General features: G+C 44.1%; 1 protein-coding gene across 4 annotated transcripts in view; it reads left to right on the top strand.

Annotated features, from left to right (window-relative positions):
- meis2a (Meis homeobox 2a) overlaps window positions 1-13,537 on the top strand; it is a 67,308-nt gene that overhangs the window by 4,754 nt on the left and 49,017 nt on the right. For all 4 annotated transcript variants that reach the window (XM_082143568.1, XM_082143566.1, XM_082143569.1 and 1 more), the window contains exon 7: window positions 1,885-1,999. In XM_082143568.1, coding sequence (XP_081999694.1) covers window positions 1,885-1,999 — 115 coding nt within the window. The remainder of the gene's footprint in view (window positions 1-1,884; window positions 2,000-13,537) is intronic.

Genomic DNA, 13,537 nt, shown 5'->3' with positions numbered 1-13,537 from the left:
TGTGAACATCATTCTGAGATCTTCAGTGTGTGTTCAGAGCGCTTGTGTAATTACATGTTAAATGCAACAGAACGCACAGGAGGCTTTGTGAAAGGTCGTGTGTGTGTGTGTGTGTGTGTGTGTGTGTGTGTGTGTGTGTGGAATCTTCACGCATTCGCAGCCGTTCCCGATCCGACATACATTTTTCTGGAAGTGCGTTGTATCTGGTGAAGTCTCTGGGAAGATGCGGATGGCATGGATGTGTGTGTGTGTGTGTGTGTGTGTGTGTGTGTGTGTGTGTGTGTGTGTGTGTGTGTGTGTGTGTGTGTGTGTGTGTGTGTGTGAAGCGTGTAGCAGTCGTATGAACACACACACACACACACGGCTGTTTCTCCTTCCACTCGTGCTGGAGATGCTCTGACACACTTTCACTGCAGTGATAGATGAACAACAGTATATTAATCTCACACACTGCTGAAAGGAGTGTTTGAAAAGTGTTAATATTACAAATACTATTTCTGCTTCAAAATGACACATTTAATTCATTGTGTTACTTTTTTTTACTAGCAATTGCTGAGTGAAAGGTTTTCTACACCATTTTAATGTATTTTTTCTCAGTGTACAGCATTATGGATGAATTCACACACAGTTTGGGAATTTTGGTGTAAAATGTCTTTTGAATAGTTTGATGTGATATGAAACACTGCGGACTGTTCCGGTGTTTCCCGTCGATCTGAACAGTGTTGTTCTCTGAATCAGTGTCAGCTTCACAATACTGTGTAATTCATTTATCATAATGCATTTTATAATAAATAAAATAACACAGAGCTCTGTGTGTGTGCGTGCGTGTGTGTGTGTGTGTGTGTGTGTGTGTGTGTGTGTGTGTGTGTGTGAGAGTGCGTGTGTGAGTGTGCGTGTGTGAGTGTGTGTGTGTGTGTGTGTGTGTGTGTGTGTGTGTGTGTGTGTGTGTGTGTGTGTGTGTGTGAGAGTGCGTGTGTGAGTGTGCGTGTGTGAGTGTGTGTGTGTGTGTGTGTGTGTGTGTGTGTGTGTGTGTGTGTGTGTGTGTGTGAGAGTGCGTGTGTGAGTGTGCGTGTGTGAGTGTGTGTGTGTGTTTGTGTGTGTGTGTGTGTGTGTGTGTGTGTGTGTGTGTGTGTGTGTGTGTGTGTGTGTGTGTGTGTGTGTGTGTGTGTGTGTGTGTGTGTGTGTGTGTGTGTGTGTGTGTGTGAGATTAGAGACTGTGTTTGTTGTTTGTGACTGTAAATGATGAACTGCTGCTCAAGACACAGAGATTCAGGTTGAGATTCAAACTCTGTCTTCAACAGATCGTGTTCTGCAGAATGTCCACGTTGCTCTTTCCCAAATAATGAAGTGAATGAAGAAGGATTCTGTCGAGCTCGAAACTATATTATCGTCCAGCTCTTATCTGATAAATACGACTATAAGGCATGAAGATATTATAAACATTAACATCATGATTTTCTGTAAAGCTGCTTGGAAACTGTGTATGATATGAAAAGCGCTATACAAATGAATGTGACTTGACTGGTATTTAGACATCTTTATCAGCATCGATGGTTCCATGAAGAAACTTTAACATCAATGTAATCTTTCCTTTGCACAAAAACTGTTCACTGAAAGGTTCTTTGAGGAACCAAAAATGCTTCTTCTATGGCATCACTGTGAAAACTCTTCTGGAACCTTTATCAGCTTTATTACAGTGTTTGATGGTGAAGGGCTTTTTGATCTGTGTTTACTGCTCATTCACGAGTCCTTCTCTCTCTCTCTCTCTCTCTCTCTCTCTCTCTCTCTCTCTCTCTCTCTCTCTCTCTCTCTCTCTCTCTCTCTCTCTCTCTCTCTCTCTCTCTCTCTCTCTCCCTCCCTCTCTCTCCCTCTCTCTCCCTCCAGAATCCCTCGTCCTGGAGAGATCACGACGACGCCACGTCCACACACTCGGCCGGCACACCGGGACCGTCCAGCGGAGGACACGCGTCACAGAGCGGAGACAACAGCAGCGAACAGGGTGAGGCTCACACATCAGGACACATATATACTGTATAAAAAGTGTCAAAGTATAAAATATATACATATACTAATATATAATATAGGCCTGGTTTCACAGACAGGGTTTAGATTAAGCCAGGAGTAGGCCTTAGTTCAATTTTGACATTTAGACAGAGAGAGTGAGACGGGACAGAGAGTGAGAGACGGGGCAGAGAGTGAGACAGAGAGTGAGACAGGACAGAGAGCGAGACAGAGAGTGAGACGGGATAAAGAGTGAGACGGGACAAAGAGTGAGCCGGGATAGAGAGTGAGACGGGGCAGAGAGTGAGACAGGACAGAGAATGAGACAGAGAGTGAGACGGGATAGAGAGTGAGACGGGATAGAGAGTGAGACAGAGAGTGAGAGAGAGATAGAGAGAGAGAGAGAGAGTGAGACGGGATAGAGAGTGAGACAGGACAGAGAGTGAGAGATGGGACAGAGAGTGAGACAGGACAGAGAGTGAGATGGGATAGAGAGTGAGACGGAGTGAGACGGGACAGAGAGTGAGACAGAGAGTGAGACGGGATAGAGAGTGAGACAGGACAGAGAGTGAGAGATGGGACAGCGAGTGAGACAGAGAGTGAGACAGTACAGAGAGTGAGACAGAGAGAGACGGGAAAGAGAGTGAGACAGGACAGAGAGAGTGAGACAGAGTGAGACGGGACAGAGAGTGAGATAGAGAGTGAGACAGGACAGAGAGAGTGAGACAGAGAGTGAGACGGGACAGAGAGTGAGACAGAGAATGAGACGGGACATAGAGAGTCTACTTAAATTTGGACATTTAAGTAGCTTTTCTAAACATGCATTTGAAAAAAAAACATTGCTGATGTGAATCTTGAGTCAAAACAATGGCACTTGACTGATATATCAGTGCAAGTTGCTTGCAGTTAAAACAGCTCAAACATACATCTCATGTACAATCATGTACAATCTCATACATTTTAGTCTGAGACTAGCCTTGCCTGTGGAACCAGGGGAATAATGTAATAAAAAAAGATTATATAATATAATGGATCATCCAGGGCGCCACTAGACCCTTTTTACTGGGGCACGAGTAAAATATTACTGGTCAGTGTAGATTACCATATACTGACCTGAGAATCAACTCCTCTGATAATATTTCAGCTGTCATGTAATGTGTGTGTTCTATCAGCGGTTTAGATTACTCTCTATCGTTTGTCATTGACGATGCAGCTATTTAGTACGTTTGTAGCTTCTGAACGACTGTATACTTCAAGGAAAGACTATTTATATCCATTTATATCCAAAAAAATATTTAAAAAGTATCCAAATATGTGCCTGAGTACTGATGAAAGGCTAGAAACGTCATGCATTGAGCATCTGTTTATAATGAAGCAGAGGAGAGAGAGAGAAGAGAGTGTTATTGATCATTCTGAAGTTATAAGTACCAGTGAGCTGTTCTCCTCGCTGCAGTTATTGACTCTCTCTCACACTGGATCCAGTAACGGCTGGTCGATACAGGCTCACACACTTACGGCACGGCACAGAACTGCCTTGAAGTGATCCGGTCAAGCTCCGGCCCAAACCAAACACAGGAGAGGAGAGAGAGAGACAGGACAGAGAGTGAGACAGGACAAAGAGAGAGACAGGGCAGAGAGACTGAGACGGGACAGAGAGAGAGACGGGACAGAGAGAGAGACAGGACAGAGAGAGACAGGACAGAGAGAGTGAGACAGAGAGTGAGACAGGAAAGAGAGAGTGAGATTGGACAGAGAGAGTGAGATAGGGTAGAGAGAGTGAGACAGAGAGTGAGACGGGAAAGAGAGAGTGAGACGGGACAGAGAGAGTGAGATAGGGTAGAGAGAGTGAGACGGGACAGAGAGTGAGACGGAACAAAGAGTGTGAAACGGGACAGAGAGAGAGACAGGATAGAGAGAGTGAGACAGAGAGTGAGACAGGACAAAGAGAGAGACAGGACAGAGAGAGTGAAATGGGACAGAGAGTGAGACAGATAGTGAGACAGGACAGAGAGTGAGATGGGACAGAGAGTGAGACATGACAGAGAGTGAGACGGGACAGATCAAGTGAGACATGACAGAGAGTGCGACGGGACAAAGAGAGTGAGACGGGACAGAGAGTGAGACGGGACATATCAAGTGAGACATGACAGAGAGTGAGACGGGACAGAGAGTGAGACAGGTCAGATTGAACTGAGACAGTACAGAATAATATATGAGAGAAAGTAAGACAGGACAGCAGCTGGGGGGGGGGGCAGAGACATGGTTCTCTGGTGCAGTAATGCTGTTGTGAGTGAGAGACAGGACAGAGAGTGAGACAGGACAGAGAGAGAGTGAGATTCTCTGGTGCAGTAATGCAGTCGTCCTGCAGAGCGCAGTGACCTTTCACCCCAGCCGGCAGAACAGACGCCTCATTTCTCACATTCTTGCAATTATGTTCACGCTTGAAGCGTTTGTTCACTCTCAACACCCGCAAGACAGGACAAGCGTGAGTTCCTAAAAGAAAGTTTTTAGGCTGGAAAGTCTGTGTGAGAGAGAGAGAGACACAGTAACATTTAAAACAAATTTATTGTGAAATGTTTTATTGTGATGCATCAGTCTGATGATCTGTGCATCAGTCTTTTAGTAACAAAAAAACCCCCAATATTTAAATATTACAACTCTCAGACGAGTCATTACAGCACAGGGTTATTGGTAACCTAAACTAAGACTGGAACTATATAAAAAATACATAACTTCAAAATAAACATTAACTGAAATCATATAAAATATAAAAAAAATTGTTTAAGTGCTATAACTAAGACTAAAATGACAAAAAAATATATAGAAGTGTAAAAACTAATCACATGACAAAAGCACAACAAACTTACTAAAACTAACTAAAATTAAAATATATAAAGATGAAATTAAGTCTACTAATAGTATATCAATAATACATATATGACACTGATATATGTGTTAGACAACACTATAAATACTATATCTCGTATCACCGTTATACATGTCTAATCACTCAGCTCTATGGTAAAGCATTATAGACATAACAGTGTGGTTTTCTGTAAAGCTGCTCTGAAGTTATGTGTATTGTGAAAGTAAATTGGACTTGACTTAGTATCAGTTCAGTCTGTGTGAAATCACTGCTAACAGTCGACAGCCGCGTGTCTGTCCAGTGTTAATGAGTTAATGAAGCTGTCAGTCCATCATATATCTTTACATACATGAGTGTGTTCAGTGTCATCTGGTCAAACACACTCCTTCTGTTCAACATCAGTTCACCGGGCTGAAGCGGCTGAGAGATTTCATTTGACTGGCTGTAGTGTGCAGGAGTCCTCTGCCCTTTTACACAGCAATATTTGTTTTTTGGGGGGGGAATAAAATATCAGTTGTGGCCCTCAGGCACTGAGACCTTACACACACACACACACACACACACACACACACACACACACACACACGCGTTGAGTTGTTGTGGCAGGTCTGGACCGACTGTGATATCAGACTTTATTATCTTCTCTAAAGTTAAAGTTTTTGCCAGAAAGAGACGGACAGACAAAAATTTAAAATATCAGGCACACACAGACAGAACTGCACTAGGACTCTCACTGTGTTTCTTGCACATATTTGTGTGTGTTTATGCAATTGTGTTTAATGAGGTTTGCTGGCTCTCTAGATGAGTGACACATAAACTGACACAATCAGTTTAAAAGAGGAAAGTGAAATCTTTGTCATAGTATAGTTAAAGTTACCACATTCATTGCATGTGCTGCACTTTCTTTGTACCATTTATGCTTTGAAAATTCTTTTTAGAATTTGAAAGATAATAAAGATATTGTTTGATAAGTGAGATTGAAAGCCAAAAAAAAAGTAGCGCTTAAAGTCCTTGAAAGTCCTGGAATTTTTTTTACAGTATCTGTGCGAACCCTGCATCTGCATCATCTGTGAGCAGCACAGGTCTGGTGACCATGAAGAGCAGTAAACCTCAGTGAGACGAATGAACTCAAGGGAATACCTTACATGCCTGCTCCATTCTAGCGGCTTGATTTGCACTGCACTGGCCCTTTAACCGCTGCTGCGCTGAGTGTTTTTTGGGCTCTTGTTTTAGCATGCTGTGCCTGAGGGGGTCAGCCAAGAAGTCACCCTTAAGAGGTGATAATCCCATCACACTAGTTTTCCCCGGATGGCATGAGCGGTTCTGCTCTCAGGAGAGTCTGAGCCTTGTTTCTGTGCTGGTTAGGGGTTACTGAGGCCAGCGCTGTCGAAAGCAGGGCTTCTCAACCCGTGGGTCGTGACCTAAAAGTGAGTCTCAGGTCTGTTCTGATGGGACAGCAGGAACAAAACAATGATAGGCAAACATTAGAATACCACATTTTTGTTAATTCTCATTGTGGAGAAGCACTCCTGCGGGACACTCACAGCTAGACCCAACTCCTGGTTTTGTCAGTCAAGTCGAGTCACCTTTATATTTATATAGCGCTTTTTACAATACAGATTGTTTCAAAGCAGCTTTACCGAGATAAACAATGCAACAAAGTTTGTTTCCAGAAGAAAATAGTGTCACAGTCCAGCTTAAGTAAGTTCAGTGATGTTTAATTTTTGTTGTAAAAAAGTTATTAATTTAGTTTATATATATAGCCACTCTGGAGTAAACCGTGATGTCATCGTCCATCTCAGTTCAGTTCTCATATAATGGTGTCAATGCAGGCAGATCAATAATATTGTTGAATATTAAATTAAATGTCCCCAACTAAGCAAGCCAAAAGCCAATGGCGAAAAAGGCGACAGTGGAACCAAAACTCCATCAGTGACAGAATGGAGAAAAAAAGCCTTGTGAGAAACCAGTCTCAGTCGCTCAGTTCTCCTCTGGCCAATGAACCAACAGTGTATGATTATGATTCAGGCAGCATTACAGGCCGGAAGTCAGATTGGATCAGAACATTCAGAATATTTTGTCTATTGAAGGTGTGCTTATTTCGACGTTAACCTCGTCTCCTGCAGTATCCGTCCCCGTTCGTCAGACGGGTCTTTACTCCCTAATCCCTCCCGCCCCCTCCCTCCAAACACCCAGAATGCTCGGGAAGGGCTAGCGTTTGACGGTGTGGTCTCTCACAGCACCGATGCCCTACAGGTATCTCTCGAATGAGTGGGCAGATGAGAAAGAGATGCAGCCTTCCCAAGCACCGCTAACGTATTTATGCAAATCTTTTTGGGCATTATTGCAGATAAGCTCATTTTATAGTCTGATTTCCGCTCCCTCGTGTGGCATAATGAGTCGTCAAGCATGGGGGAGCGTGTCGGGGAAGAGCATCAGTCCATCGGTCCGTCTGTCCATGTGCCGAGCACACCGTCCTGACATTCAGTTTGAGGAGATTGGGATGGAGGGGTTTGAGATGGCGGTTAGTGCTATTAGCTCTTGTTATTGGAGGCAGCCGTCTAATAATTTCTAATTACCCTAAGGAGGTATTAGGAGTGTTAGTCAGCAAGGATAATTTCTTATTTGCACGCCTGGAGCGGTGAGCTCTCTAGAAGAACGGAGGCTAATGTGCAACAAAACAAATCAACGTGCCACGCAGGGCTGCGGGCTTCAGGGAGGAGGCCGAGATAACGCTCATTATGCATCATGATAATTCATTTAGAATGTTATCAATTTCAGAATGGAGGCTTGTACTCACGCACACATAAGCCATTAAAAAAGCATGAGGAAAAGAGGCTGCTGTTCAAACTCTGCCTCCTGGTCTGTTCAGGTAGCTCCAATTACACACTTCCCATGTTTAAAGGCTGTTGAATGTTAAATGCTGCCTCTTCTCTTTTCCTCTGATCTTGAAATGTATTTCATAGCGAAACACGAAATAAAATGTAAGACAGGACTAAGAATTGAGTGGGTGTTTCATACCAGAGCTTGCAGCCAATTGTTGAGGACTGTAACTGACCTAGGTGATCATTTCAGAGGCACGTTTTGGTGAAAGAGGATGACGACAGATAGGCTTTTTCTTTGTGCACTGATGAATTGTTCACAACAATACCAGGAGCATGCATTAAGGTACTAGAGTTAATTTGACTTTCTCGCTCCTGAGACGCATGCTCCCATGGGGTTTGTTCTCGGTTCCATTTGGTTTTAATTGTGGCAGCACAGCAATACTCATCTCTATCCTCATGAAGTTATTCCTACCCGCTGTTTCCTTCTTTTTCTTCTTGAAAGCATCTTTCCCCGTCCCCTCAGCCTAGAATGACTTAATCTCTTGAAACAATTGGAGGAAGTTTAAGGAAAGACCGTTTAGATGTCTGAAATGAAATACCAAACAATGGCATCTCGCGATAGCAACCGATTTTCCACATTCGACATCCTCCAGTGGAAAAGCTTTAGTAGTCATGAGGGAAAATGCAAGAGTAGACAAAGCACAAAACCAAACAAGACAAAAAAACATGTTGTGTTTAGCGGTGTTGCGGGGTCAGGCCCGCATTGTGTGTTTCTCGCTGGGCCGTGGTCCTCAGACAACAGACTGTCTGCGGGAGACATCTGCGAATCCGACCTGCCGACCCTCAGAAGCGCTCTGAAGTGAGGGAATGCTGCCTTTAGCCCTCACACGGCCCGCAGGACAAACTCCAGCGCTATTAAGAAACAGAGAGAGAGACAGAACAAGAGGGAGACAGGCAGAGCCGGCCGAAGCGCGTCAGATCGGTTTTGTTTCTTCCTCAAAGGCCTTGCGGTCTGCGTTCCTCCTCAGATGCCCATGAGATCGTTTTCCTTCTTTATGAGTAAAGAGCATCTCGGTGCTGGAGAGGTTACGCTGGCCTGATGAGGAGCCACTGTTCACAGCACCTGCTGTTGGGTGGGCCGGCGTCCAAGTGCATCGTTGTGCGCTAAATGAGACACGTTCCCCCCGCTTTCCGGAGGCTAGAGCGACCTTTGGCTGGAGATCTTTGCCGTCTTGTCTCGGTTCGTCTCGTTCTCCGTCGGGCCACTTACGCCTCGCTGGGGTCGCTGGGTCAAAGCGCAGTCCGCTTCCACTGAATTCGCCTCTTTCCTCGATGCGTGCAACACGTGCATTACAGTGAAGAGAGAAGCTGTTGTTTCTCTCCCTTTCTCACTGCCTTTGATTTTCCTGATGGTTGAAGTCGTTGCCTCCGCTCAGGAGCTTTAGGGGAACGGCTGCATCTGCTGTTGAGGTTTTACAGGAAGAGAAAATTGAAAAATCAATAAAAAGCCAAAAAAGAGTGAGACAGAAAAAAATACACAGAGGGCGAAAAGCAAAGCAGATAACAGCTTTGAAGAAGCAGACAGACATAAGGCTGCTCTTAGATTTGAGACGTGTTTTTGGACTAATTCAGGGGCAAAGGACGATGAATTTATTTAAAAAATGTAGTATAGACGCCACATTCGTACTCCACACCTGCATCAGGCAGCCATTTTCCAAAATGTCTTTGTTTTATGAAGACCAATAGAGCACTCAAGCAATGTGAGACAACGACTTATAGAAACTCCACGGACGCCAGAGTGGCTGTAATCTGAACCTTCTGCTGGGAAACATTAGTTAGGAATGAGCATCTTCCTATATGGTTTCAATGCAGAGCTGTTGAGTCCATCGAATGATAATAAACTAGGTGAATTCAGCCACTTTTTGCCATCGAGAAGAATTTCACCTGAATTCACCCTATTCAAATGGAATAGGTTTCTGAGTTTCCCTAAAACACAAGAGACAGTCAATAGAAAACTCATCACCGACTGATTTACATAACTCTCTCCCTCTCTCCGTTAATGCAGTTCTGCTCATTATTTTTACATTTGTGGAAGAGTGCTTGAACACAGGGAATGTCTGTGGGAAGGACAGCGGGCCGCGGTTATTGACTTGTAAAGGAGCGGGTAGAAGTGTCTGGATAAGACGCAAGCTTCTCCCGCTCTTGTAAAGCAGTATCTGATTTCTCTGCTAGTTGGGTCCCCAGAGGGGCCGCTGGGCTGATGGGAGCTCACAGCTGCTGCAGAGAAGAACAAGTGAACACGTGAACTCTGGAGGTGTTCCCTACATGGTGAACTACGTTCAGAGGATGCTCGTGCTGATCCATTTGCTTACCGCATCTGAATTTGAGCAGGTTTTCAATCACAATCCAGTCACTTGGATGTATAAGTGGTGATTGAGGAGAGATCCCCTGATATGATTGTGAAGCGTTTTGGGTGTACAGTCGTACATATAAAAAAGCGCTATATAAATGCCTCATTCATTCATTCATTGAGTTGCTACGTGTATCAATAGTTGGCAATACCCAGCCCTGGACAGCGCTACAGCGCCAACAGAACGCTGACTAATTTATGAGTGCAAACTGCACGTGTGCATGCGAGAGAGAGAATCAGAGGAAGTTTTCATTGACTCTGCAATGAGGTAGCCGAGGCCCATGGGGGGGGCTCTTCACAGTTTGAACTTCATCAGGGGTTGCGCTTAATCAATACACTATCGGAAAAAGAATTAATTACCAAAGCAGAATAAAACAGCTGCATTTTAAACGGAGGCTTCATCAATGGTTTAATCTCCTGCTTTCAGCTCAGGTGCCCTGAGGAATCGCTCTGACCGCGTGTAATGAGGAACTCAGGGACTTTACGCCCCACACCACCCTTTCTCTCTCTCTCTCACACACACACAAAGACACACATCGGCCTTCCTAAACTGTATCTTCATCTGTGCAGAACCCCTCCACTCCGCCACATTCCCTTCCCACCAAATTCCAGTCTTCCCAGGGACGAGGAAGGGTATTAATGTGGAAATCTCTGCTGTAGGGCTGCTGGAAAGAGGCACACATTCCTAAAGTGAAAGGGACTGAACTGTCGCCCATCCACGGCCCGCCCCGTCACCCACACCCCCGCCCACTCTTGAGCACTCCTCCAAACTGCATTTCAAGTAGGGTTGAGAAGGGGTTATGGGTGATGAATTGGGTTTTTAGTGAGCTCATTAGGAAGCCAAACAGAGTCAGAACGCAGCGGAACAGAGTGGGGCCGCGGCGCAGCAATCAGTTCTGCTTGCTTTGTTCTGTGCCTCCAGGACATTTGTGAGCGAAAGTTCAGGGTAGACGGCTGATGAGAGAGGCCTGCCGAACAGAGCCCCTGATCTGATGGTTGACTTGTTGGTGTAGAAGCTTTCATTTGTCGGCTTCTTCGTGTCTCGTGTCCGCGGTGTGCCCTCGTAAGCCCGGCGTCTAATGCCCGGCTCTGGTAGGATAACGTGTGTAATAACTCCAAGGTGTCTGTCGAGTCTCTGTTTGTCTGAAGGGCAATTGAGGGTGGAGAATCTCCATAAATACAGGTTTTGTGTGCTGATGTGTAGAATCGGACCCTGTGCCTTCAGAGCAGGACTTTGATGAGCAGGCTAGAGCACTTTAAGGGTTTTCTATTAGAACGGTGTTGTGTTAGCGGCCCCATCACTAATGATCTTTGCAATGGAAGTGAATCAACCAAAACTAACTTTAGCTGGACAATAACTTTATTCTAGAGCTGCTGTAAAGCCTAAGCAATCTCTGTTACTGTAATTTCCTATCATCACTGTAAAGCTGCTTTGAAACAATCTATATTGTTAAAAGCGCTGTATAAATGAAGGTGACTTGACTTGACTTGACTTGATTCCCTCTCTGGAGATTAAGTCTATTCCAGCACAGCTTTGTCTTTCTCTCTGCTCGTGTTCACGGGCCATAGAAATCCTGTTTTGGTGAAAATTGATGTAATTTGCTGTAGTAATTATCTTAGTAATTAACTCTCTAATGACTGCGGTGTGAAAGTGCTGTGGCTCTCATGTGCGCAGTCATTATTTGCTCTCCATTGTAATACAAGCTTCAAAGTGTGATGATACTGACTGGAGAGAGGGAGAATAGACTTGGATGCACCTCAATAACCTCTGGGGCCAATTATTGTAATTTGATTTGGACGACAAGCTGCAGGAAGAGCGTGGGGTCGGTGGGCCGTGCCGAGTGTGTTTAGGGGTGTGTGAAATCTCTAGACTTTCAGTCCCTTCACAACAAACCTGCTTTTTTTCCCCTCCCTCAAAAGGAAGATCTCATTGTTTCTGGACTGCAGATGCTCCCTCACACACTCGCCAATATCAATCCTGCTCGCAGCGACAGTAAACGCACCGGTCTTTCCGCCCTGCATCCGTACATGTTTTTGCATTAGTGTTGAATCAGTTGTCCTTACAGCACAGGTTCGCGTGCAGCTTCCTTTAAACCGTCTCTCGGGATGTTGTTTCCCTGTGATTGTCTTTCACACGGGCCAGAAGCTCAGAGATGCAGGAAACACTTAATGTCTCATAAACTCATCAGAGTGATTAGCAGACTAATGAAGAGACGAGACGAGGGGCGGTGGGAACGCAGCGCTACGATCAGGCGCGGCCCCTCCAAGGCCCTGTTTATGATGTAATGAGATAATTGCCGTTACAGGTAGCAGGTTAATTACACGTGTAATTACTCAAGCGCTTCATACTGGCTCTTCTGAAACACTATTGGCATGTGATTATCAACCTTTTATTTTAGATCCCTTTATTTTCTCCTGTCGTTTCGCGAGGTCGGTTTGTTCATGCTAAAAGTTTTATTTTATTTTTTTTATTCCCGTGATGCCTCTCGTTCCACGCATGTCACCTCATTTTAATATTCGGTAACATTTTATTTTGATGGTCCCTTTTGAACATTCTGTTGATTATAAGTAACTTTGCAACTACATGTCTACTAACTGTCATTAGAGTATTAGTAGAGTATCAGTAGAGTATTAGTAGAGTACTAGTAGAGTAGAGTATTAGTAGAGTATTAGTGGAGTATCAGTAGAGTATCAGTAGAGTATTAGTAGAGTAGAGTTTTAGTAGAGTATCAGTAGAGTATTAGTAGGGTATTAGTAGAGTAGAGTATCAGTAGAGTGTTAGTGGAGTATCAGTGGAGTATTAGTAAAGTATTAGTAGAGTGTTAGTAGAGTAGAGTATTAGTAGAGTATCAGTAGAGTATTAGTAGGGTATTAGTAGAGTAGAGTATCAGTAGAGTATCAGTAGAGTATTAGTAGGGTATTAGTAGAGTATTAGTAGAGTAGAGTATCAGTAGAGTATTAGTAGAGTATTAGTAGACTCTCTGCTTAATATCTGATAACTCTTTATTGTGATGCTCCTCAAACAGACATTCTACTGACTATAAGTATATTTGCAACTACATGTCAACCTATTCTAACCCTAACCCTACCAGTCTACTAATACCCTACTAATACTCTAATGAGAGCTAGTAGACATGAAGGTGTAATGTTACTTATAGTCAACAGAATGTGTTAAAGGGACCATCAAAATAAAGTAAAAGCTAATTTTCTCAGCACAGGATTTGGAGATTTGAAATCTGCGGCACTCCTGGGATGACACCGACATGATCATGTGTGTGTGTGTGTGTGTGTGTGTGTGTTATTAAGCTGCTTCCTCATACAGACGTCTAATTAAAGCGGTTTATTCCACTTCATTTACAAGCAAAAGAGAAGCTTTAGTTCTTCAGTGCAAACAACCGCACATTACATGAGCAGGAAAACAACACGGCGAGAATG

Source organism: Leuciscus leuciscus (genome assembly GCF_965113295.1).
Source record: "Leuciscus leuciscus genome assembly, chromosome: 17".
Lineage (NCBI taxonomy): Eukaryota > Metazoa > Chordata > Actinopteri > Cypriniformes > Leuciscidae > Leuciscus > Leuciscus leuciscus.
This window is presented reverse-complemented; position numbering and strand designations above follow the sequence as displayed.